The sequence below is a fragment of the Lupinus angustifolius genome, chromosome LG04 (genome assembly GCF_001865875.1).
Source record: "Lupinus angustifolius cultivar Tanjil chromosome LG04, LupAngTanjil_v1.0, whole genome shotgun sequence".
Classification (NCBI taxonomy): domain Eukaryota; kingdom Viridiplantae; phylum Streptophyta; class Magnoliopsida; order Fabales; family Fabaceae; genus Lupinus; species Lupinus angustifolius.
The window spans coordinates 9412116-9438606 of NC_032012.1; the positions used below are offsets into that span (position 1 = coordinate 9412116).

The following is a 26491-nucleotide window of genomic DNA, read 5'->3' on the forward strand; positions in this document are numbered from 1 at the left end:
AAATGTAGGAGAAAATGATCTACTTAAGATAAATGCTAGGAACAATTTAATGCATGGAAATAACTAATTTGACTAATAATTAAATATCAAATTGTAACAATGTGACCTTTGAGTCCATAAATTTATCGAACATATACTTAATTATGAGTTCGAGTCAATAGAGAATTATAAGGGTAAAAAATTGCAAGAGATATTTGAACTTGAAAGGTTACATACTCAAAAAAATTCATGAAGGTGATATGTTAAGGTTGTAGTGTTACACAAATCATGAACCAAAGTGTGTACATGAATTTTTAGGAACCAAACGTGTCTACTTACCATTTTAAGAGATATAGGATATCAAATATAATTTAGTTAAACATGAAGGATAAACATGTAATTTTTCCTAGTAGCTATGACTAGATAATAATTTAGTTCACCTACGCAATGGTGGTTGAGTGGTGGCGCCACCACACCGCCACCATTCAATTTGGTAGAATCCTAGAGAAAGATGAAGCATTCCAATGACACAAGTGGGTTTTCCAGCGACTCATTTCCTGATTGCTCCATCGCCGGACTCTCCCTTTTCCGGCTACCATTCTCCGAAGCGGCGGTTCTGACCCGAGCCGGAGACTGGTTAGTTCTTCTGGCAGACGGACTCCGATCTACGATGGGTCTAGACAGAACATTGTCAGCGTGTGTCGCCGGCGACATTGACCGCCGGACGGAGTTATCCCGGCGAGGCTGGTTCCTCGTTACACCATTCCCCATTTGGCACTCTCTGCTCTGAACAACCCTCACATTCCGCCGAACCGGAGACTGCTCCGCCCTCCTCGCCGGCGACTTTCCTCTCCGGCCACTGCCGCCAAACTCACCAGAAAAGGAGCGGTTTTTGTTAATTTTGGCGGGAGATCTGTGAACCCTTTGGCGCGGTTCTTCTTCGGTGAGTGTGGTGGTTGACACGCTCTCACTCAAGCTGCAAACTTCAGAGATCTCTTCTTCTCCTCTGTTACTCTCCAATGCCATCATTACCTTCTCAACCTTACTTTCTCCTTCAAACTTAGCCACGGCTGTTTTTTGAAGCGTCTTCTCAGCTTCAAATTTAGCTACAGTATATTTCTCAGCATCAAACGTAGCCACGGTATAGTTCTCACCTCTAAACTTAGCCACGCTATGGTTCTCACCTTCAAACTTAGCCACGGTATGGTTCTCACCTTCAAACTTAGCCACGGTTGGTTTCCATTTCGGTGTTTCTGATAGCACTTCCTTCACAGTCTCTTCCTCGAGTGAAGGTGGTGCTCTGCTTTGTTCTAAAACCTTTAGTGGTGAAGATCTGTTACTCTTATCACTAGTACTCACACAACAACCCATTTTGATATTTATGTATGGTGTTGGAAATTGGAATTGTTGTTCATTCAGTGGAACCAAGTACTAAGTTTCCATTAAAAAACACAAACATAAAAGGTAGATGAAGAAGTAGAGCATAGAAGAGGAGAGGCAGAAAGAGAGAAAGAGGTTGTTGTTAGGAAAAGAAAGTGTGAAAATGCAAAGGTGTAGTGAACACATTTATTATGAGATCTGCAACTGTCACGAAATCAATTAAGAAAAGTAGTAGGAGTAAACATTTAATATACCAACAAGTCAATCACATAAATTGTAATACCAATACTTACCTTATTTTACTATAGACACAGGTATTACACTTCATTAACTAGATCTGTGTCGGGAGTCATAAGATGGTTTGATGGTGAAGATGGTAGTCGTAAGGAATAGAGTGCAGAAGGTTATGGGTTTGAGTCTCACCATCACCAAACAATTGAGTTATAAGGTGGTTAGATGGTAGGGTGTAAGAGGTTGATGGTGGAGTCTTACCCGCAGCAAAATATTGGATGTAATCAGTAAAATAGTCTCAAACCGTCCCATGTGATTCAACAATTAACAAAATGAGAATGAGATAGCCACAGTAATCATTGCTTAATATAGGATCTAACACTCAGAGGAATGGTTTCAAATTGTATGGCTACCAAATTAAGAATGAGAAAGACCCCAAAGACTCAACCAAACCTTCATCACTGATTAAATTAATGCATTACCCTATGAAAACATTCTGAGGGGTCACGTTGGATGTCCATACATTGCGGCTGGCTAGAGTGGGCAAATATGTAATTAAAATAGGACAACGATCTGCTATCCTCAGGCATGTATCAAACTCTGTTTCAAACTAATCATAATATGTCATATCACTTAAATTTTTTAAATATTTATGACTTTGTCTACTTTTACTTCATTATAATTGGTCGGACACATGCTTCAGGACAATAGATCTTCAACTGGGTATTGGATATGAAGTAAACTAAGGCCATAGACTCCAAATAAAAATACATTGTAGATCCCACGGCCGCATGGCCACTATGTGAAGTTTTATATTTTAATAACTGAAACTATTCTTTATACTTTATAAGGTCTCAATATATATTATATAATGTTATTTGCCTAGGATACCGTGTATGATATGAATATGGTTAGAAACATACAGTAAATAAATACTATGATCTTCATCGTGTAATTATTCATCACTCTAGTGTTTGAAAAATAAATGCATTGTTAATAACTAAAGTGATTGTTTACTCTTAGTCTTAGATAACCATATACAAAGTTATATGTTTCCCCCTCAATTGTAATGACTTAAGGTTGACTTTTAAAGTTTTATTGTATTGGTAAATAATATGTAAATTTCACTGCATATATATCATGGTGCTCTTGACTTTGCATGAAGGTACTCCTTTCCATGAACATAATTTGTAAGAACATAATGTGGTGTGGAGAGTCACATGAAGAAACAAACCCATGTGGCCATGTTGGTAATAATAATAATAATAATAATAATAATAATAATAATAATAATAATAATAATAATAATAATAATAATAATAATAATAATAATAATAATAATAATAATAATAATAATAATAATAATAATAATAATAATAATAATAATAATAATAATAATAATAATAATAATAATAATAATAATAATAATAATAATAATAATAATAATAATAATAATAATAATAATAATAATAATAATAATAATAATAATAATAATAATAATAATAATAATAATAATAATAATAATAATAATAATAATAATAATAATAATAATAATAATAATAATAATAATAATAATAATAATAATAATAATAATAATAATAATAATAATAATAATAATAATAATAATAATAATAATAATAATAATAATAATAATAATAATAATAATAATAATAATAATAATAATAATAATAATAATAATAATAATAATAATAATAATAATAATAATAATAATAATAATAATAATAATAATAATAATAATAATAATAATAATAATAATAATAATAATAATAATAATAATAATAATAATAATAATAATAATAATAATAATAATAATAATAATAATAATAATAATAATAATAATAATAATAATAATAATAATAATAATAATAATAATAATAATAATAATAATAATAATAATAATAATAATAATAATAATAATAATAATAATAATAATAATAATAATAATAATAATAATAATAATAATAATAATAATAATAATAATAATAATAATAATAATAATAATAATAATAATAATAATAATAATAATAATAATAATAATAATAATAATAATAATAATAATAATAATAATAATAATAATAATAATAATAATAATAATAATAATAATAATAATAATAATAATAATAATAATAATAATAATAATAATAATAATAATAATAATAATAATAATAATAATAATAATAATAATAATAATAATAATAATAATAATAATAATAATAATAATAATAATAATAATAATAATAATAATAATAATAATAATAATAATAATAATAATAATAATAATAATAATAATAATAATAATAATAATAATAATAATAATAATAATAATAATAATAATAATAATAATAATAATAATAATAATAATAATAATAATAATAATAATAATAATAATAATAATAATAATAATAATAATAATGTGTTAGTCCGTGAAAATTGCATAAGTAACTTTGAAGTGGTAAGTGGAAGAGAGAGGCAAAGAATAAATGAAGAGAACTAATAGAATGAGATAGTGAAAAACATAGAATGAGATAGTGAAACTCTTAACATATTTTCATATATTGATTTATATGTTTGTAAAACTAAAAACTATGCCTAAATACATTTTTAGTCATTTATCGATGTATGAGTGTTCAAATGGTACTTTATATTTTTAAAAAAGTATTATTCTGTTCCTTCTTTCTAGATAAACTCTTTATCTTCTTTTTAGGTGCTTCGGTATGATCCAAATTCATTTTTTCTTCTTCTTTCTGATCTTCCTATTTTCTTCCTTAATTTCATGATCCCATCAATTCTTATCAACGCATAACCCTCACCATATATTATGTGGTACCCTACAACTAGAGCAGGGAAAAGGGATGCTTATAAATACTTTTTTTTGTTGCATGGGGGAAGCATATATAAAATAGTCTAACTCAGACAACTAAATAAGAAATATAATAGAAAACCAATGAGACGTCGGTAAAGTGGTACAAAGCACTGGATTCTTAAGGTCGATTTTTCAATTTATGGAGTGACATTGTTGGATGGGACAGTCACAAACATCAAAAGAGATTAATTCCTTACTGAGGGATACCTTGGTAATAAAAAAAAAGAATGGAATAGATTAATGGTTAAAGCTACCTATAAACACAAGGGATCAGTCCAACTTTTGTACCACTCCATGTGTTAGGAAGTGTGATTAGCCATAAAATTATTTGATAATGACAACATTCAGTAGAGATTAATTTGACTCCAAAAAATACTAATTTGATCCACATTTAAAAATTTTGGGGACAATTTTTTATTTTTTTAATTTTCGAAGCATAAAACTAGTAAAGTAAATATGATAAACTAAAATACATATTTACTTTTAAAATTAAAGTATCAATTATATATCTGTTATCTTACTATTACTTTTCCAAGGGTTTATAAAATGTTAAGTGTTGAATAAGTAGCATTTCTACCTAGAAGAGGTAAAGGGTATAGTCTCATGTTACATCCAAGAGGTAACGGAATTTTTTGGGTAGCAAAAGTATTCCTCACTCCATGGGTAAATAAATAATACATTTCGGAGTTCATAATTGTCTCTCCCGACATATATTGTTTTTATGAATTGAAACCTTGATCTATTAGTAATTCCGAGATTTAATAAGGTACTTCACTCAAGTATCGATCATTAAGAGGTAAAGGAATTGATTGATATTTATCCTATACAACGTTGCTCGATAAGTATGGACCACGTAGTTCCCTAACACTGTCTTTGTGGATGATGTAGAACGCCAAACAAATACCTACACTTTTATTCCAACTCCTTCATAGTAGTTGGTTGATAGTGATTGACATAATGAAAGTTAATTTATTTCTAGGGTGGCATGGGTAGTGCCACTTGGAAAATGTCAATGACAATTCTACATATTACTTGGAATTATTCTAACATTTATTGAATAAAGATGGGAATGCTAAGTCTATTAGATAATTCTACATAATTGAGAGTTTCATATATGGGATTCAACCCATAAGTAATAACTATTAGATAATTAATAACTTATTATAAGTAGTGGTGCCCCTTGACAAAAAAAATGAATATAAGCCATTAAAGCTTTAACATATTTTTTTCCCAATCTAATATGTCACTATCATAACACGAACCATGCTTATAAAAAATTCATTGCACGTACCGTGAGAAAAACATAACGCCATGAAATGGAAACGTAATAAACCAAAGTCGAAAAAAATGGAAAATTCAAATTCCTAAGGCCAATGGGCAATGGTAGTTCAATTTGACATTTAATTTAAATATTTTGCCACACTCACCTAAACACCCACTAATAATAAAATAGAAACAAACACTAAGAATACGTTGATTTACTTAAGATATTTATTGATACGGACAACTACGAACTTCGAAAGAGCTTAGTTTAGGTAAGTGATGAAGGACATAATCATAATTTCTCTTTAATTCATCCATACACGAGACACCCAAATGGGGAGAGAGAAAATAGGGGTAGAGAGAGAAAGCCAAGACCTGAAATTAGGAAAATGCAATTGTCATTTGGTTCCTCAAATTTGCGTAGCTTCTCACTTCAAAGTTCAAACCTTTATGTGCGCAACAAATAGAAATCCCTTAGCCCCTTGTTTCAATAACTAAATTTAAATTCATTTTACACAATAAACCCTCAACCAATCAAAAAATACAACCTTAAACTAGAAACCATAGTTTCCTACAATTCCGGTCGGAAACCACCTTTTTCGCTCCATACCCACATCGAAAAATTGCATTTTTTGGTTGCCGGAGAGGGTGGTGTACTTTTTTCTTTATTGACGGTGGCGTTTGCTAACGTGAGCCGGGTGCGCAGGATATAGTTGTAATAAAAAACGAAGGAGTTGGTGGTTGTTTTTAATCAGGGGCGTAGACGTGAGCGGTGATGGGGACGGAGGTGATAGAGAGGTGGGACACCTGGGAGGAGCTCCTCCTTGGTGGGGCCATTCTCCGCCATGGGACACGAGCTTGGAATATCGTCGCCGCCGAGCTCCGAGCACGAACTATTTCTCCTTACACTTTTACCCCCGAGGTAAACGAACAATAACAATTAAATCAAATTTCGATTTTATTTTCTTATTTTCTCTTCTTAAACAAAAAATAGTGTCCCATCGCTAACATATAAACTCAAAGTTAAAATAATATGAAGAATTGAAAATTAAAAACGCTAACATATAATCTCAAAGTTAAAATACTGAAATGAAATTATGACTTAGCATTTGTCACGTTTGAAATGAAATTGATTATATGCATTAATTATTATTAAAATATGTGCTTAACTGTGTATTTTCTCTCCCCTAAAAAAATGTATTTTTTTTCAATTTCTTTCTGTTCTGTACATTTTAGTGGAAACTATTTTTTAGGGATAAAAAATGTAATTTTATTATACTTAAGTGGAAACTCAGATAAAATAAGATAATAAAGAAAAGGTGTAAGGCTTTGACCTTTGAAAAATTTATTGAAAATGAATTCATGGAAACTAATATGTGTAGGATGGAGATCACCTATTACAAATATATATCTTTATTCTAACGTAATAAAATTATGACATATAATAAAAATTAACAAATATGTTTTCTTACTATTTAATTTTTTTAAATAGATATTTCATGTTCATGCATTCCACTTTATTATTAGGTGGACATTTAAAAGATTTACATCAAATAAACAGTGAAATTCTTAGACCTTGCTAAGGAAAGAATATAATAATTAATTGAAGATACATAAAAGGACATTTTAGTGTAACGATTCGGTGGAAAACACGTGTCCTATACAGAATGGGTAACATACACGTGCAATTACTCTGATAGGTACATGTATCACTTTGTCCAAATTTGTTGCCGGCTACAATTTCATTGATGAGTATCATCTGTCCTTAATGGTGTCACATTCCCATGTCCTAAGCAATTTGATTGGTTTGGAACATGGATTGAGACACCGTTTGGACGAGTGATTTCTGGACCACATGGTCACTGAGGTCACACAACCATAAACCCTTTTGCTTAATTTGTATAATAAATTATAATGGCCAAACCTCTATTTTTGTAACTTAGCTAATCAGCACATGACACAGAAGTTCTAACAAACATGCACATTTTGTTCAAATTTGGCAGAAAGTTGAAAAGTTGTGTTTAAATTAATTAACTAGACAAAAAAAAATTAGCCATCTATGTAACATGTATGGTTTGTGCTTTTCTTGGTTCTGTTTCCTTTGAAATTAAGCTTGGTTTGTTGTAGAGACACATGCCAAAACCTTCATGTTGAGTTTTAGTACCTTATATTGTTTCCTAGTTTAAGGTTAGATATGCCTATTCAACTTAAGGGAAGTGTTTGGTTTTCTTATTTACTACAAAATATGAAAGAAAATTATTTGGCCAGTTTTAATTTTAGTAGCAATATTACTTTTATAGGTCTGTAAAGCCAAGTATGAGGACTTGCAACAACAGTACTCTGGGAGCATGTGAGTAGAACATCTTTTTAAGGTTTAGGTTTAATGAAATAGCTTTTGAACATGTCATACAAGTTTTATGTTGTGTCTCATTGTATTATGGTACAATGTAATTGTCAGGGCTTGGTTTGAAGAGCTTAGGAAGAAAAGAGTAGCAGAGCTGAAAAGAGCTCTAGAGATATCTGAAGATTCAATTGGGTTAGTTGCATTGTTACCTTTCTCTTCAAGCTGAGATTTTTGTGACAAGACAACAAAATATTATTCTTAAATTCAGTAAGTCTTAGTTTATTCTTCTAGGATTCGTAGTCCCGGTGATGGAAAACTACTGCGCTCTTGCCAGCATTTCGGGCATAATTTATTCAATATATTTGTTTCAGGTCTCTACAATCAAAGCTTGAATTCCTTAAGGCTGGGAAGAATGAGAAAAGAAATGATTGTTATGTTGAAAATGACTCAGATAATCCTGAACTAGATGTGCCTACACTGAAATTGGAGCAAGTTGAATCTTCGACCAAAGAGACGTCGAAAGATGGACTATCTGCAGGGAGTTTCACACATATAACCAGGACAAGCTGGTCTCCTGAATGCCCCGCTGAAGACATGGAGACTAAGCCTAAAGTTGAGCATGACAAACTTTCGAGTGTAGATAAGTTAGCACATATCATTTATGAAGGACAAGGAGGATGTATTAAAAAACGTAGAGGGAAGCGGAAGAGGAAGAAATGTGGCAGAAATATTAAGGAAGCAAGTGTAGGAGAAAGTGAATTATTAGATTCAGCTGATATTGTGTCTTGGTGTAGAGAAAGCTCTACCAGCAATTATGGTGAAGTTGCCAAATCTTGTGGTGTAGATGATCAAAATAGGAACTCGAAAAGGGATGGAGTGGAATACATTATGGAGATTTTAGATTCTATTTTTGAAACTAAAGGTGCCTCGGCCTTCCGCCGCAGACTTGATAGTCAGGTTAGTGTTGCTTCTCTTTTATATTTGATAAATTATCACCTCTTCAACCATAGACACCAATAAGATGCCTTTGTATAATTTGCAGTTTATCACTTTAACTCAATATTCGGTTATTAAATTAACCTCTGCACTACTATTTCACTACAGAAGAGAGGAAGGTACAAGAAAATGATAAGGAGGCACATGGATTTTGACACTATAAGGTCAAGAATTAGCAGCCAAACAATTAACTCAGCTAAAGAACTTTTCAGAGACTTGTTGCTACTCACTAACAATGCTCTAGTATTCTACTCCAAGAGCACCCACGAATATAAATCTGCTCTTGTGCAAAGAGACCTTGTCACCAAAAAAATGAGGGAAAGTTTCAAGAGTGTTAGCAGCAACAAAGTCACCAATGCTAATGTGTCTATTCAATTACCTGTACAGAATAATCCTCATGTGAAACCAAGAAGTGTGCGCCCCGGTAACCGAAAGATCGTTGCAAAGGCTGTAGTTGGTGGAAGCAACTTTGCATCTGTGGTGTCACAAGGAACTAAGAAACCAAGTAAAACTGATTCTCCATCTTCAGTGGAATCTTTACCTATCAAGAAGAAAGGTTTTGGTAGACCAAAAAAGGGTGCATGTAGGACTTCAGGGGAAAGGCCTGCCACACCAATTAAGGGAAAGAGAAGGGTTAGAACTAACTGATATTGCTGAGGATTAGGCCTTAAGGTCAATTTTAGTTGGTGTATCTAAGTGCATCCTTACTTCATTCACTGATTTTGTTTACATGTTTATATATATGGTGCTCTTGTAATGCTTTTGTTATAAAAGGGGAAGGTGGAAAAGCGTAGCTCCCGATATTTGAAGTTAGATGTTCACAATTAGTGTTTCTTTGTTTTACCAACCGAGCCGACTCTTATATACTACATTTTTAAGTATGACAATGTGAATGCGGACGAGAATTTATGAATTGAAATCGATAATAATCACATTTTGTACCCTCCTAAGTAACATTTTTTTGTTACCTCCATCTATATAGACTTTGATGTATGTAGTTTCATTATGCATGTCCAAGAGTATACATGAAAGAAAAGAGTTAAGTTCTCATGTGAAACCTTAGTGTTATTATATGAGATTGTTTTATAGCCTTATATTTTTTGGAGACATTATTTATTTTGGGAGTAACAATTTGTTATTGGAAAAATTAACTTTTTTAAATTGATTCTACAAAATATCAAATTCCAGACAATCTTATGTGAAAAATTAACTTTTTTAAATTTATTATAAGTAACTGGAGTGCTCTTCCACTATGGTGTATAATTTATATTTTTAAAGATAGAAAAAATATCAATCAAATAAATTCATACAAAGACCCATTCATCTTTTACCAAAACATATTTGACATTTGTACCAATTATCAATTCAAATAAGTTCATAAATTTTTTATCATTGTTTCAAAACTACTTTCATTATTTTTTTTCTTCAAAGTTTCAATAATGAACAGTTTCGTTTTTAAGTAACCTTTCTCATGTAATTATTATCAACTGTGTAATTTAGTAATTATAATACTTTAAATTAATGCTCATAAAGTTTTTTTGCTTATATAGCAAAGTGGATGGAACATTTTAATACTAATTTTCATCCAAATGATGTGATATTCATCTGACAGATATAAACTTTTTAAATAAGATTTTTTTTAGTAAAAAACTAATCTCTTTCAACTGCTACTTATAACAAATATTGTTACCAGAAATCGAACATTCGAACTTGGGATTCAAATAAAAACATTTTTGTTTTTTTTCTTAAATTTATGTTGTTGTTATGACAGCGAAGTTGAAACCAAGTCTATAGTTTCTCTTTCTCTTTCTAATTTCTATTTCTCTGTGTTGTTGAAAGCTGCATTGAGCAGACCAAAGAGGCAAAGACTATTTCTTTCTCTACATTGCTTCCATTTCCATCTTCTTCTTTTCTACGTCATTCCCTTGCATTACAAGTTTCCTTTTTTCTAATCTGCCCATTTCAAAAATCATTTCTTTCTTTTAATTCTCCACTCTCTTCTCCATACATTTTCAGATCTTTCTATTCTCATGGCTGGTCGCTACGATGCTAACCCTTTTGCAGAAGAAGAAGTTAATCCATTCTCTGTAAGCATTTTCTCTCTTACCCACAAGTGTTGCTTTCTTAAAGTTGAGTTTTTGAGAATTGGGTATGCGAGATTTGGAGTGAATTCGATCTGGTTCAGTGATCTACAAGCCTTGATTGAACAATGAGTTTTATTTTTGTTTTGGACTTTGGGTTTGGGAATTCTGCATTTTTCATTGTCGGTTGACTTGTTTGATACTATAGTCTATAGTTGATGTAAATGAGAAAACGGATTTTGGGTTGTAATAATATATTTATATCTGTGAAGTTAGTTCTATTTTTTGTTTGATTTTATTTTTTGTCTAGGATTTAATGTTGTCTGCTAATGTTTTGGCCTTTAGGATCACTCCTTTTGAACTAAGCTCAATTTCTGAGGCATTGTTGAGTGTTGAAGTCCCTGCTCAATATATGAGTAATAAGTAATCATTTATAATATTTCCGCGATTAAAATGTCAATTTACATGTTTGATTCCCCTTAAGTAAGGTCTCGTGTTCAAGTCTTGTTGATGGAAAAAATACTCACTGGATGTTCCTGGCTCGAACAGGATTGCCTCCAGTGCGAGGATACCTGTGGGAAACCAAAAAAAAGATTGACACCATTGATCCTTGATCGTGAGAATTAGCTAAAGAAAAAATATTGACCATAAACCTTGTTAAATTGAATGTATCTTATTTGCTTTTTTTGCCATAGTTTGAAGTAGGGTAAATATGGAAAAAAAGGTAGTTAGAGAATGAACTTCATGTTAATTTTTTGTCATTTTTATTTTTGATAAGCATGAGCATCATATTAATAATTAAGATCATGAGCAAGTATTAGTTTTTTTCATTCTTAGTGTTCCAAAGAAACTTTAACCATAGTATTTCTCTGTGATAAAAAAAACACTATAAATCATTCACAAATTCTTGCCTACACTTTATGCATATTAATGTTTTGAAATTGTCAGAACCCTGGAAGTGTTGCCCCTGCCTCAAATTCAAGGCTTTCACCTCTTAATCCTGAACCTGCTGGTTATAATTATGGCTATGGTGCGACAATCAATATACCTCTTGATCCATCAACGGTATGTATAAAATAAAAGCGAGGATGATTGAATCCCCAATCCTCTTTTTTCCATTTATAAATGTATTACATGATTTGTTGCTAGAATTGTTTGTGCCTTTTCCAATTATGTTTGGTTTCATCGTTAGGATTTGAAAAAGAAGGAAAAGGAACTCCAAGCTAAGGAGTCTGAATTGAGAAGACGGGAAGAGGTATACAATGGGATTTCATAGACTCTTTCAGTACACTTTTGTGTTGAGAGTTCTCTTAGTTAATATCTCAGATTCTCAAGTTGGATCATCCTCCAGTAATATGTTATCTTTGTTTTTCTTTCTCTTCTCTTCTAGTTCCCCTAGCTTGTGCATGATATAACATTGATTCCCTTCGATATGAAATTATTTAAAAGAAACTAACATTGACAGCGGAATATACTTTTTGACGGAGTTACAATTTATGAGTTCATGAAAAATCCAGTTTAGAAACTATTAACTAGACAAGTGATTAATAGTAAACAATATTGAATTTATTAACCATCCATAAGGTTAATTGTTTCTAAATTGATTATTCGAGTGCTTCTAAATTGTAATTCTGATCTATTTTTTCATGGTGAATGTAGTTTAATCTGTACAATTGTCAATTACTCATACTATATTACTTTTTAAAGTTTTGAAATGACGAGGGCATCTGAAATTCTTATGATTATAAGATAGGTTGATCTCCGGAGTTGTGCATCTTAAATATTTTATCCTCTGCAAATAATGATATCTTCTATCCTTACCTGAATTTTTTTGCATTCATTCATCAAAATACAGGATGTCAGACGGAAAGAAGAAGCTGCTGCTCGAGGTAATATACGTTCGGGGTTAGGTTTACTTGTTTCCTTGGCCGTTTTTTGTTTGTTTTGGCATTCAATTGGATGGTGAAAAACACCACTACTTTAGAACTATGTATGTGCTCCATTTCTTGAACCAGTCCATCAATTCTACAAAACCGAACTTAGATTCAAAAAAGTTTAAACTAATGCTTTTTCGCTTGCACATTAAATATCTTCAGTTCTGCTTTTACTCTTGGAGTGCTTGCTCACATTTTATTTTGCAGCTGGAATTTCTCTTGACGTGAAGAATTGGCCACCACTTTTCCCAATTATCCATCATGATATTGCTAATGAAATTCCAATTCATCTTCAAAGACTGCAATATATTGCATTTACTTCATTTTTAGGTATGTAATCATATCTTATTTTGTTGGTTGGAGGGGGTGTTATTGGTTGGTCACATTATTTTAATGCAAGCAATAATTGAGGTTGCAAATTGCATCATTGTAAGAGAGGTTGCTTATTGCAGCATTGCTTTTAATTAAGCATCAATGACTAACTTTACATGTTATACTAGTAAGTAATGAAGGCAACCTTTTCTAATTTTTACGACCCCCTAAATTATATAAATGTAAGGCCTATTGAGTAAAACTGAAGCATCGGAGAGGAGAAGTGTATGAGAATAGGTAGTGAGATGTTGATAAACTGGTTTTGTCTGAATGATTCAAACCATTAACTTGGATGGTTGGCTCTGACCTGTATGGTTGAGTAAGACAAAGGCACGATGAATGAATTCTCTAATTGATTCTTCTAAACGAATAAACTAATCACTAGTATGTTATGTAAGTCATTTTATCGTACATTTTTCTACCAAAAAAAGTTTATATTAGAGTGCGATATGTCCGCAGTCGATGATGAAAAATAATCTGATGCAGGATTGGTATCGTGCCTTACATGGAATATCATAGCTGTCACCGCCGCTTGGATTAAGGGAGAAGGTCAGTGTTGCTATGGAGCATGGATTTTCTAGGTTATTGAATGGCTTGAATTTCAAATCTGATGTCAGAATATTCCATGCACGTGGAACTCTCCCTTCTTTGTTGCAGGTGTAACAATATGGTTTCTTTCTGTTATCTACTTCATATCAGGGGTTCCTGGAGCATATGTCCTATGGTATCGCCCATTATATCGTGCTTTTAGGTAATTATTTTCGATACTCCATGCATTGGCTGTTTGATCTTTTCCAATGACAATCGCAAGCATCTCTTTTATATAACATCACGTGTATAAGACCAAAAAATGTTGAAGAAACTGGAACATTGTGGAGTAACTGGAAGCGGGTGAGTGTGACCGAGTTCATTTGTGTGATTAAATTCTGTCACACTTAGTGATGTCCATGGTTAATATAACAGTAGCTGGAAGTTTTGAACAACTGAAGTAAATGGACTAATCCATTTGATTTTCGATTTTTGGCATCTGTGGGACTATCCAGGCTAATGAAGAAACTTGTTGTCCATGTGATTTAGAGATTTCAGAAGTAGGAATATAAAGCCAGTTTGATTGGTCTAGTGGTGTAAGGTTTGGGTGGTTTGCGTGAGGTCAAGGCTCAATCCGTCATTCTACCCCAAAAAAGCGGGAGAAAAATAAGCCTTTCTGTATTCATATTTGGAAGGGGTTTCCACTAATGGCGGAATACAATGATGAAACTGGAGAGATTTAGCTTTATCATTCGAATATTGTTATGCTATCACATGATTCATTTTTTTATTTTAGGATGATGTTTAGTCTTGTTATTTTTGCAGGACTGACAGTGCTTTGAATTATGGATGGTTTTTCATGTTTTACCTGGTAAAATGACTATTTTTCTTTATGCGTGTAAGCTATGTTTGTAATATAGGATGAAATTTAATTAGACTCATCCTTTTCTGTTTACAGCTTCACATTGGATTCTGCATCTTAGCTGCAGTTGCTCCTCCTATAGTTTTCAAAGGAAAATCCCTGACGTAAGTTGATTACACACACACACAATATATATATATATATATGTATATGTATGTCCGTATAGGGAGTGACTCAAGTGAGAACATGACAATATTGTTCACTAGTTGCTTATACGGCATTGCCTGTGTAACAAGGAGACCGAGAATTTAAGTGGCCTTCCCGAAAATTTGATTTTTTGAGGAACACAATGGTGTCATTTAATTCATGCAGTTGACTCACTTTGCTAGAAAAAGGCTTTTCTTGTTGTTTTCTAAAAAAGAAATGAAAGGAGTATCTGAAAAAATAATATAGAATTTGACATGAATTGAACCTAGGACACAAGAATAATCACTCTAGACAGCAACAAATTTAACTGAGTTGAGGTCTAAGGGGTCCTATAGTGACTAGAAAGTCAAACTGTTAGGCATGTTGGTAAGAGGCATGAAATCTAGGATTTAATGTGTTCCATATTTTCAAGATGCTACAACTATCATAATGTTTTTGCCTCATTCTTTGCACTCTACTCATTGATACAGGGGCATTCTGGCTGCTATAGATGTTCTGAATGGCCATGCTGTGGTTGGAGTAAGTATGCCTATCCTGAAATATTTCGTATTCCTGCATGCGGCGTAATTTTCTTTCATCGAACACTGCCTTTTTGTTCAAGCAATCTTCGACATGCTGAGCCAACTTAACATTTGTCAAATGCTGCAAAATCTCTCCAGTCAAAATAATCAACTTTTGAGTTATTGATGTTGTATTTATCTTTGTCCACTTGCTTACAGATTCTCTACTTCATTGGATTTGGATATTTCTGCATTGAGACATTGATCAGCATCTGGGTTATTCAGGTTTGATTATACTTTTCAATGTTTTAACTTCTTTTAAGTAGACACACCTAGCACTTTGAAAATTGAATGTACCTAACCGAAGTACTGGCTAACTTTTTCTTTGGTTGCATTACAGCAAGTGTATATGTACTTCCGTGGCAGCGGTAAGGCCGTGGAGATGAGGCAAGAGGCTGCAAGAGGAGCAATGAGGGCTGCATTTTGATAAATCACCTTGTGTTTGGACTTTTGATTGATGCTGTAAATTACTTAGCCACAAAAATTGAGGATAAGAAATATTCTACTGAGTGTTGGGTTTTGGTTTTAATTGTTTCTCTCATGTTTAACATGCAAGGATTGCATCAATTTCAGTCAAACTGTGCAATTTTTACAAAATAGTATGAAGGAGCCATTTGGATAAAGCATGTATTAGTTAAAATAGCACCATATTACATGATTCAATGTTTCTATTAGTGCTTGATCCTAAGATGTGAATAATCCAATACACAATAGTGTTCTCAGTGTTCAACATTCATGTTTTCATCAACAAGAAGTTGGCATAATATCATGAGGCCTTGTTGATTTTCAAAGGATTGTATAAGATCAAAGGTAATACTTGATTATGTAAAGCGATATTTATTGAGAAAGATAATTTCGCATCTAAAATAGGTTGTTTCCTTTGGCTTACCTTTGTTGAAAAAGAAAATTGTCTCATTTTATGTGATTAGCCATTGAACCTCATTTCAATAGAAAATATATTTGTTGTACAAGTAACTATTAGTACTTTTAATCAAAGCATTTTCATTGTTTTTAAATATGTTAAAGTTAGAATCTTTTTAACTTTCACACTTTTAATATTTTACTTTTTGGTATTACTAGGATTCCCCACCTTATCGCTAAGGAACAATCCATTTAAGAGTGTTTGTAACTGTTTCTCCCAATAAGTGGCGCTTTCAGGAATCAAATTTTTAACCTTTTAATTTTTCTGGAGATCTAACAAGACAAAACAACGCCTTATTAAATAATATTAAATAGTAAGTATAGATGTAAAACTTAAATAAATGTATAATATAGAAAGAAAAAAACAAATATATGTAATAGATCATCAGAATATGAATGTGGTGACATGAACTGTATAAAGCTAATACCCACGACCAGAAACTATGCTCTTTCTCATATTTAATAGCTACCATGTTTTCCACTCGCATTAACTCATTGAAAGGGAAATAGTGATATTACTATACACTCCAAATTCATTGCTATTTATTATTCACACAACTTATCAACCAAACATAGTTTCTTATTAAATTATGATTAGTTAGTCACAACTCTCAAAATAAATGTAAATATAAAACTTAGAACATATAACCCACTCAAGAATGAGTAATTTACCTATTTCTTTCTTCCAAATGCAACACCTTAATAATAAACATTTTTCATATATAACAATAGTAAGCAAAAAACAACACTGTCCCATATTTTTTCCATCAATAGTTACAGATACTAGTAGTACCAGTAACAAGTGTTACCATTATTACTGCATGTGCTTCCTTCAACAATAAGCGTTACACTTGTTAGTGCAATCAATGGTGCAACTACCACCACCGCCACCACCACCATATCCCTTGCCGGAACTACTGGAAGAAGTGAAACACTTAGCTGGGCATGTAACCTTTTTCTGGTAACAAGGGCCTTTGTCTTTGCACACAACGGTTGGTCTCACTACACCATTTTTAGAGTGTCCTCCATTGGGACTTCCATACCCAGATCCATACCCTCCTCCTATGATTCCATTTCCAAATCCGGGTATGTTGAACCCTCCTCCGGGACCAAAGAAGTAACCACCATTGTTGTTGCTGTTGTTGTTGTTTTTGCTGTTGTTGTTGTTGCTGTTGCTGTTGTTGTTGTGTTTGAGTGGATCAGGTGAAGAGGATGCGGTGGAAACTGGTCGAGTTGCAACAGATGCTGAAGCAGCTATAAGGAGAAGTAGAGTGAAAAGGAGAAAGGTGGTGAAAGGTTTCATTTTGGATGAGTTTGAAATCAAATCAAGGTTGTGTTCAGGAACTGAAGTTTGATGAGAAAAAAGGTGAGATAGTGGAGAAAGAATATTTCAATGTGTTTAGTGGGATATGATGAATCCAAAAGCCTTTAAGGGTGTACAAGAAATTAGTATATGATTAAATTAATGAGGTAGATGTAGTTGGAATCATTAGTCATATACAATGTAATACAAATGGATACATTTATGATCTTGTAGTAGGTCCTTTGCAATTATTATACTTGTGAGTTCAAGGATAGTTTTGTGACACTTGTAAAATCAAATGCACTATCTTCTGTTTCTGTCATCATCATGAGTTACATTAAGTATCTTCATGGTAAAAAAATCAAATTTGAGCATGGGTTAAAAATGACTTCAATATATAAATTTGAGCACAACTTTGGCAAACATGGTGAAGTGTAACTTCACCATAAAAGCACTAGAGTATACACAATATATTCATAAAACAAATGTCTTTTCCTATACTTAATCATTTAGCAACCGTTTGCTTTCATTGGAGGGTGAAGTGATTATATGTATGAGTTATTTAAGTTTTTGGCATCACCAAAAGTGGTCCAGTTAATACTTACATGAAAGGTGTAGGTTGGTTTATCAATTCATAATTTTTTATTTTCTGCTATCATTTATTACTATGTCTCTTTTTTGGCTTTTGGCCATGTCCATCATGACAAAAAGATAGAAAAATAAAATAAAAATGGGGTAAAGAAAGAAAGATCTGTTGTGATTAGATAAACTTTCATGCCCTATGCTTCTTGCTGTGAGATTATGTGATCATTTCAGTGGTTTTGAGGGACAATCCTTAGCTGTTAATATATTAAAGAGTTACATAATAATGCTTTGTTATTTGGTCCGATCAGATAGTTTAATCAGTTAAAATTAATATATGATTTTTCCGATTTGATGTCGGACTTACATTTCTTTTTTTGATTTCTTAATATTAGTATAAAGTGATGAAACTTTTTTGCTTGGTGGCAAGTAGATGTGTAAAATTATGGCAAGAGCATTTGAGATCATTTATACATTATTGCTCCTCTTGTTTTTCCTCATTTTTCATTTAACCTACGGTAAGTGAATCTTTCTTTTCTTTATTATCATTTTCCATTCATAACCTGTCACATATATTTTCATCATTTCATTAGTAACATTCCCTTTATTTGATTTGATCACATGATAACAGCATCAAAGTGTAATGTTGACATAGACTGCTATAATGAATGTTTCTATATGGAGTGTCTTGATTACAAATGCAAGAAAAATATATGCATCTGCATCAATTGCCCCTAATCGTAAGTTCAACAATACATTTTCACTACTTTTGTGCCTTTAATATATATTTTGTCTCAAGATATGTATCACTCTGTGTACCCTTGTTTTTTCATTGACCAGGAAAATAAAACAAGAATTAAATATATATTAACTTTATATTTTTCGACTGATATGAATGAAATAGTACAGAAGATGTGATCCCGATATATATCATAGAGTTGTTAGTTGTTACTCATACAACTCTGTGTTTTATTACTCTGATCTTTCAATTTTTGTGACAGAATCAGAAGATGAGTATTATAGTATTGTATGCAAAGTGTTATGACCTTTGTTCATTTAGAGTTATGGAGAATAACAACTAGTCTGAATATTTGTAATAGGTTACATCAATTTAGAAAAGCTATGTGATCATGTAATAATTTCTAAACCAAATATTTATTTTACTTCTAGCTTAAGAATAATGGAGTGAGAAGTAGAGAAAAATAATGGGTATGTATTTGGGACTCATTAGAAGGATATGAACATCAATGCTATGAATCTTATATGATATAAGGCTCCTCTAAAGTAAACTTAAGGGTCGCTTGCAAGTTAACTTTCAGAGTGAAAATGAGGGAAATATGAAGGCTTAAGAACTATCTCACAAATGTATTTTATAGTTACCGAGTCTTCTCATTCCCTTACCTACAAACAAAAACTCGCAAACAAACCTAAATGTAAAACGAAATTCACCCTTAATTGACTAAAGTAAATGTAAAATGAAGGCTGTGCCATGCTGTTACCAATACATCAATAATAACTGAAGGTCGAGGTGAAAAATATGGAGATTTCTAAGAAATAGAGTAAAACATAAAACAAAAGATAAGATATTATTCACATTATTGTTGCTTGTACATCTTAAGTTAATAGAAACAGCCTCAAAGGCTAGAAGAGCCCCAGCTAGCATCAACAGCATCAATGATCTTTCCATGTAGTGTAGCTCCGGAACAAGCAACTATACCGCGGTCAAGGCCTTTTAAGTATAAACCTTTCGAAAAGTCTAGGGGTCGTCCTCCAGCGTCGGTTACCACGCCACCGGCCTCCTGTATGATAATGACACCTGCAGCATGATCCCATATTTTCTCCTTGTAACCGGCCCTTGCAAACTTCATGAAAAGCTCAGCGTCTCCACGAGCTATGGCTGCATATTTGACCATGCTGTATACTCTTAATGGTTGTTTCCTGCATATGTATGATGTTATTAGCGCTAACTTACAAAGCTACAACTACACTAATAAAAAGAATCCATGAACATGAAAAGGGGAGACAAAATACAATGTTGCTTTGATTTTGTGATACATTTTTTAAATGCGTATATAAAGATAAAAAGTGAGACATAGATATATACAGTGCCAATAGGCAAATATGCTGTTCAAACAATAGAACTATACTAGTAAACTGATATTGTCTACTTACTGCACACTTTTCTGAAAGATGTGTTGAATTCTCCATCTTTTTCAGAAGATAAATAGGAATGTAACTAGTCCTTGAGTAAGGAACATGCACTATACAGATCAATATTTTCTGCTAGCCATCATATCCTAAGAGACTCTTTATCTCTAGATTACAAACATTAACTGGATCTAATACCAGATATTCAAAACAAAAAAAAGAAAAGAAGATAAGAAACAATTCTCATGCTAATGAAATTTTAAAAAAGGCACCTGAGGCCAACACTGTGAGCCAGTCCTGCAGTAAAAGAGTGGCTTGAATTGGCCTTCTCAACTGGTTCACAAAACGTGGCGAGTGCTGGATTGTCAATAGAAGAGACGGAAACTCGTTTTGCATGGTTTGGCCATACGAACATCTTATTGGCTTGGAGCAGAGGTTGCATCCAGGCCTCCCTGCTACCCCTTTTAGCATATAGCACACAACCTTTGTTCCAAGTTTCAGAAGTTGGAGGAGTCAACTTGGATATAATCCTATGATACCGGTGATGATAACTTAACCATTCTTTTCTCATTGGATAGTTAGGACACCCTAGAACTCCAAGCACCACTTCTCCATCCTCTATGAGTGCTAGAGCTACAGCATATTGATCTCCACGTACGAATCCCAATGTGCCATCGACCGGATCAAGTACCCAAAATCTTCCAGTTGGACCGCCAATTGAGTTGCAACGACTAATGATTTCAAGAACCTCTGAAGTTCCGAGAGCTGGTATTGGCTTCTGTACTCCAAATCGAGGGGCTTCAGCTAGACATTCGTTTACGGTTTCAACTACTGCTTCTAACAGTCCAGATGCATTAGCCTTGGAGAGTGTTTGAACATCTTCTTCAGCAACAATGGAGACATTTTCACTCCCGAAACACTCCGACAACACCCAGCTGACAACTGCTTGAACACTCCAATCTATTTAAATAGCATAATTGTTAATGAAAGCATACAATTTAAACATGATTATGAGTATGAATGTAAAATCTCAAGCTGCCAGCAATAGACTGATCAATCAAGCATAAACAGTTTACTTTACAAATCCCAGGCAAATAAGCTTCTACCATCAAGTGACCAAAGCAGTAATAAAATATAATGAAGTACACATCATAACTTTGATCATAGCCCTTTACATTAGTGAGTGAAACCTGAGACTATGAGTATCTATAATCATAGTATATCAGAACTTTACAAAGAGAAAAGAGGATATGTATGCAACTAAAATTTACAATAAAGATGATGAATAATTAATATATTTCCAATGGATTGCACTTAATTAAATTCAATGCTGATAGTGGCATCTAAAATTGGAAATGTAAAGCCAACACTGGGAAATGTCTAACCAATAAATTGAAAAATAAACTAAAAAATTTCACAGTGAAATATTTTCAATCTTTTGGAAAACTTCTATTCTTTCTAAAGCATGGTGTTTAGCAGGATAAGAGCCTAAACCCTCTCTTTGGTAGCCTGGTTTATAATCTTTCCAAATTCCAAGGAGTTTTCTCCATGATGGATATACAAAGGGATTAGAAAGTTTTTTCTGTTACGAAAAAAACATTTTTTCCTTGAAAGTTTTCGGAGTGATACTATGGTTCTGTTAAGTCCGACACACTTTAGGTAGCAGTTATGCATAGTAATATAGTTATTCCAATAGTGTCTCCAGGAAAAGAGTTTGAAAGCAGCTTTTTCACCAATTGGCTTTTAAAAAACCATGAAGGCTCCAAATTTAACTGTCACTATCCCTGCCAATAATTATGTCATTAAACCTAAGTATTGACTAGATTATGGCCTCTTGTATCAGACAATTGTCATAATTTGACTGGATCATAAGTACAACTACAACTTAGGTAAATTTTATAATTTCTTTTACTTTCCATAGACTAAGAAGAAGTTTGTAAGAGCTTATAGAGTATTGAACTTATAAGAATAACTTATGAACTTCTAATAAACTCTTTTTACCTTATTCCAATAAGCTAGTCAGACAAGCCTATGAGAATAAGTTCTTTTTAGCTTATTTAAAAATAAATAGCTACTTGAATAAGCATTTAATCAAGTTACCACACAGCACCCTAAATTGTGAAGTTACCCCACAAATTTGGTGATTCAATATACCTAACCTATTTTCAAGCACATAGTTGAATTGAGTTTTGTATATTTGCTAAATACCACAGAAACCTCCACCATCCAAAGTTGCTGCAAGATAACATAAAAAATCCAATGCACAAATCCAAATAAAGGTACAAACCCATGTGGCTGCAAATTAGGCTAAACCCATTTGGCTAGAAAACAACAGCACCAACAATGAATTAAGAACAAAAACAAAGAGTAAAGTAGAAACAAAAGCTTTACCAAATTATTTACCTGCCACAGTAACAGGAGAATTATCATCCTTGGAATGAACCTGATGATTGGTCCTAGTATTTGAAATCAGAGTATCTTGCACTCTCTGGCAGAGAGAACATGCCATCTGCACTGCTCTAACAGCAACATCCAATTCTTTGATATATTCTTCTTCTGGGTCACAGAAAAGACCAAACTTTTTTTGTTTATCCTCTTCTTCTTCTTCCATGACAAAAGAAGAAGAAGAAGAAAAAGTGTGGTCGAATTTAGACACAAAACCAATGTGGCTTTTAACGTTGTGGGTGTGTGGTAATTTATAATGTGAGATAAAGGTTGAACGTGATTCTAATACATGGGTGAGTGTGAATAAGGTAGAAACATCATATGTAGTAGTTTGAAGTCCCAAGAAACGTGGGATTATTGTACCAAAGGTTGAACAAAACAAAGACATGTGAGTGTTTTTGAAGTTAGAACTAAGATATCTCTCTTTGTGTGTCTTTCAGTGCTGCTTAGGAGTGGTGGGTGATAGTTATGAATATTGGATGATAGAGAAGGTGGCGTTTTTTGACGTTTAATGGGATTATGGGATAATAATTCAGCACCCTAATGAAAAGGGAGCACCAATATTTGCGTTGGAATCTTTCCCAAAAGCGTGTAGGTTAGTCAACACATGCTAGTTATACCAGATTAATCAAAAATGGAGAGAATTTTGCAGTTAAAGTAGTCTTATCTTAAAAAAAAAAAATCGAATTTTTGATATTTTGGTCATCATATAAATCTAATCAAGTTTTATATCATTAAATCAATGATTTTTTGTTTCCCACAAGTATCCTCATACTATAGATAATTATGTTTAAATTGAAAAATCTACATGTATGTGAGGCTAACTCTCCCAACGTAGGTACATTTTTTCATCTATAAGACTCGAACTCAATATCTTACTTAAGGAAAATCAAACATATAACACTTGAACCAACACCCGTTAATTATTAAATCAATGATTTGTTGGTAGAAGAAAAATATTTAACCACCCTAATTAGGTAATTTTTATGATATTGTTTGATCCTTAAGATCAATTTCATATGAAAGGATATGATATAATAGTATATATTATTGTACATGATTAAGCCTTATATGGATAAGATATACTGAAAAAATATATGTTGAGAGTTAAAAAAAAGGATAAATATGAGTATTGATAATCATATCTACCTTATATGGTATTTGATGTATATTAGATAATTTAAAAATAAGATCTAATTTATATATAAATAAGAAATTCACCCTTATGACATATTTATGTAATTAAATATTTTTTTTACTTGGTGTTAGTGGTTAAATTGTAGGGTGAGATAGAATATATTCTCAAAATCATAAAACTACTCTTACTACTTATATAGATATTATTATGTGTTAGTAGCTCACCTATTATTATATTATGTTTTTTTGTTGTTTTAATTAATGTTATCTCTCCACTTTAATAGGCTATTTATCACAACTATTATATCTCCAAAAAATATGAATATGTGCTCATCCACAACTAACCAATTGGAAAATCAAATTACTTCCTAATGATTTAGAAGTGATGATTCAGCAGACAAATATTACAAAGAATAAAGGAAATAAAATAATATGATATTACTTACTTTTTATATACAATAAAATAATAGTTTTATTATTAAAAATAAAAAAAATTAAGTACTTACCTTTCGAGTAAAGGAAAGGATTTTGTTCATGATTTAGGGGTGGGTTTATTTTTTCCATATATAAGATTAAAGTTGATTTCTTTGGACTAATATGGAAACTTGAACGTTAAATACAGTTTATTTCTTTATAAAGAGGTTGCAAATATTATTTATATTTATTGACACCGACTCTTTTATTATTCAAGGAGTGTGGATATGGAAATATTATATCAAAAATTAGAACTCATTTTATTTTACTCTTCATCTTGTCTTAAAGTCCTAAATAAAATAATAAAGATAAAGAAAAGAGAATTACATCATGACATTATGAAAATAATTATATCTTACTTGTGTACTAGTCATTGTGCCAATTATATTTTATTGTTTACTAATGCACTCATCCAAAATAACAAAAACTATACATTAATGGAGGATTATATGACATCATGGTCCAATCCAACTATGGTCAGCTAAATTTGAACAATTCATGTTTCATAAATTGTAGTATGATACCGATTCACAGTGACGTGACTGCAACGCAACCAATTGCAGTAGATTATACGTCACAGCTAAATTTGAACAATTCATGACCACTGCAATGACATCACATCACAGCCAATTGTAGTGTGATACCGATTCACAGTGACGTGACTACAACGCAACCACATCGGATCGTATTGGACTGCAATGCAACTGCGGGGTATATTAGACCGCATCGATGTCAAAATATGTTTTTACTCACAAAATAATTCACATCACAATGGCCGCAATCCGCATCACAATGGCTGCAATGACCACAATCGTACGTAATCCCAACTACAATTTAAAACACGAGAAGTGACATTCTTTCAAGGTGTGCTAGCACTTTCAGTTTACGAAATTTTCACTCCTTTTTCTTGGTTTTGCTCATCCATGGATGATTATCTTGACCTTTTGAATTGTAGGTGAGAATGGATAATAGGAGCATTATATATGAAATGGTGAAAAGTGAAAGTGAAAATGGCATGGCTTGTCATTGTCCTTTGGACTAAAGAGCATCACCGCCCTACAAACATCACTGTCCTTGGCATAGGTCACTACTGCCCCACACTAATTTGATGGATATGTCATATGTGCAATGAATTTTGTTTATCACCGCCCTAGCAACATCATGGTACAGTGTCGGTGCTAACATTAAGGTTATTGTCTTTTGCCGAGTTCAAATCCCGTAAACAGTCTCTCATACTCATACACCTTTTCAGTCATAGTACAAAACAGTGTCAAATGTTGTAATAATAGCCATGATTCAGGTTAGTTTAGAGTAACATGAATGATCTTAACATCTATATAAGAACCATAAGTAGAAGAACTAGAAGCAGATCCAAGGGAGAAAGAGAGAAAGAGAATGAACATAAAAACAAAAGAGAGTGAAATGGGTGGTGCAAGTGCAAGAGTTAGCAAGATCAACAGCACAAGAAGAAGAAGGTTCTATGGGAGCTATTCTGAGCGTCTTATTCCAAAGAGAGGTCAAGTGAAGGTTGGAATAGTGGTGGGGTTGGCTAACTCACTTGCTTTTATATTCTCTCGTAGCGCTGTATGCGTTGTTAAGGTTCCATCTCAAAACCAACTGGTAATAAAAGGGTAATAAAAGGAGTAGTCCAACAAGTATTTAAACCATTCCCAAGACAATAAAGTATGCAATGTGAGACTTACTTTCCAACATGTGTTATGTAATTCATCTCTGAGTTTATAAGGTGATGGAGAGATTATAAGTCAAGAGTGAAAAACTATAACTTCATAAACTAGTTGAAGAAACAAAGTTATTCGTTATAACTCACTTATTTGCGTTTTCATGAGCAAGCATGATAGT

At 32.4% G+C, this 26491-nt stretch overlaps 5 protein-coding genes across 11 annotated transcripts; 2 read left to right on the plus strand and 3 right to left on the minus strand.

Moving 5' to 3' along the window:
* LOC109345623 lies at nt 316–1581 on the minus strand. Of its 3 annotated transcripts, none has more exons than XM_019584727.1 (2): nt 1164–1581; nt 316–1133 (listed from the first exon to the last, which is right to left on the minus strand). In XM_019584727.1, exons 1-2 carry the CDS (start codon nt 1348–1350, stop codon nt 481–483), a joined length of 840 nt encoding a protein of 279 aa, XP_019440272.1. In that variant the 5' UTR covers nt 1351–1581; the 3' UTR covers nt 316–480. The 3 variants fall into 3 exon arrangements, with proteins under 3 accessions (XP_019440272.1, XP_019440274.1, XP_019440275.1); XM_019584729.1 differs by having other exon boundaries at nt 316–1073; nt 1164–1580; XM_019584730.1 differs by having other exon boundaries at nt 316–1073; nt 1194–1578.
* LOC109345625 lies at nt 6057–10006 on the plus strand. The gene is made up of 5 exons (XM_019584732.1): nt 6057–6659; nt 8038–8087; nt 8196–8273; nt 8453–9038; nt 9186–10006. Exons 1-5 carry the CDS (start codon nt 6513–6515, stop codon nt 9723–9725), a joined length of 1401 nt encoding a protein of 466 aa, XP_019440277.1. The 5' UTR covers nt 6057–6512; the 3' UTR covers nt 9726–10006.
* On the plus strand, nt 10862–16300 carry LOC109345626 (secretory carrier-associated membrane protein 3-like). 2 transcript variants are annotated; one of them, XM_019584733.1, is made up of 12 exons: nt 10862–11164; nt 12107–12223; nt 12351–12413; nt 13014–13047; nt 13300–13422; nt 13951–14013; nt 14122–14215; nt 14818–14863; nt 14951–15018; nt 15532–15580; nt 15781–15846; nt 15962–16156. In XM_019584733.1, the coding sequence occupies exons 1-12, from the start codon at nt 11108–11110 to the stop codon at nt 16046–16048; spliced, it is 867 nt and encodes a 288-aa protein (XP_019440278.1). In that variant the 5' UTR covers nt 10862–11107; the 3' UTR covers nt 16049–16156. The 2 variants fall into 2 exon arrangements, with proteins under 2 accessions (XP_019440278.1, XP_019440279.1); XM_019584734.1 differs by lacking the exon at nt 10862–11164 and having other exon boundaries at nt 12130–12240; nt 15962–16300.
* LOC109345627 (glycine-rich cell wall structural protein 2-like) lies at nt 17324–18011 on the minus strand. 4 transcript variants are annotated; one of them, XM_019584736.1, is made up of 2 exons: nt 17726–18009; nt 17324–17692 (listed from the first exon to the last, which is right to left on the minus strand). In XM_019584736.1, the coding sequence occupies exons 1-2, from the start codon at nt 17843–17845 to the stop codon at nt 17375–17377; spliced, it is 438 nt and encodes a 145-aa protein (XP_019440281.1). In that variant the 5' UTR covers nt 17846–18009; the 3' UTR covers nt 17324–17374. The 4 variants fall into 4 exon arrangements, with proteins under 4 accessions (XP_019440281.1, XP_019440283.1, XP_019440284.1 ...); XM_019584738.1 differs by having other exon boundaries at nt 17324–17678; nt 17730–18007; XM_019584739.1 differs by having other exon boundaries at nt 17324–17677; nt 17741–18006.
* On the minus strand, nt 19953–23604 carry LOC109345624 (PAP-specific phosphatase HAL2-like). The gene is made up of 3 exons (XM_019584731.1): nt 22979–23604; nt 20848–21535; nt 19953–20365 (listed from the first exon to the last, which is right to left on the minus strand). Exons 1-3 carry the CDS (start codon nt 23406–23408, stop codon nt 20062–20064), a joined length of 1422 nt encoding a protein of 473 aa, XP_019440276.1. The 5' UTR covers nt 23409–23604; the 3' UTR covers nt 19953–20061.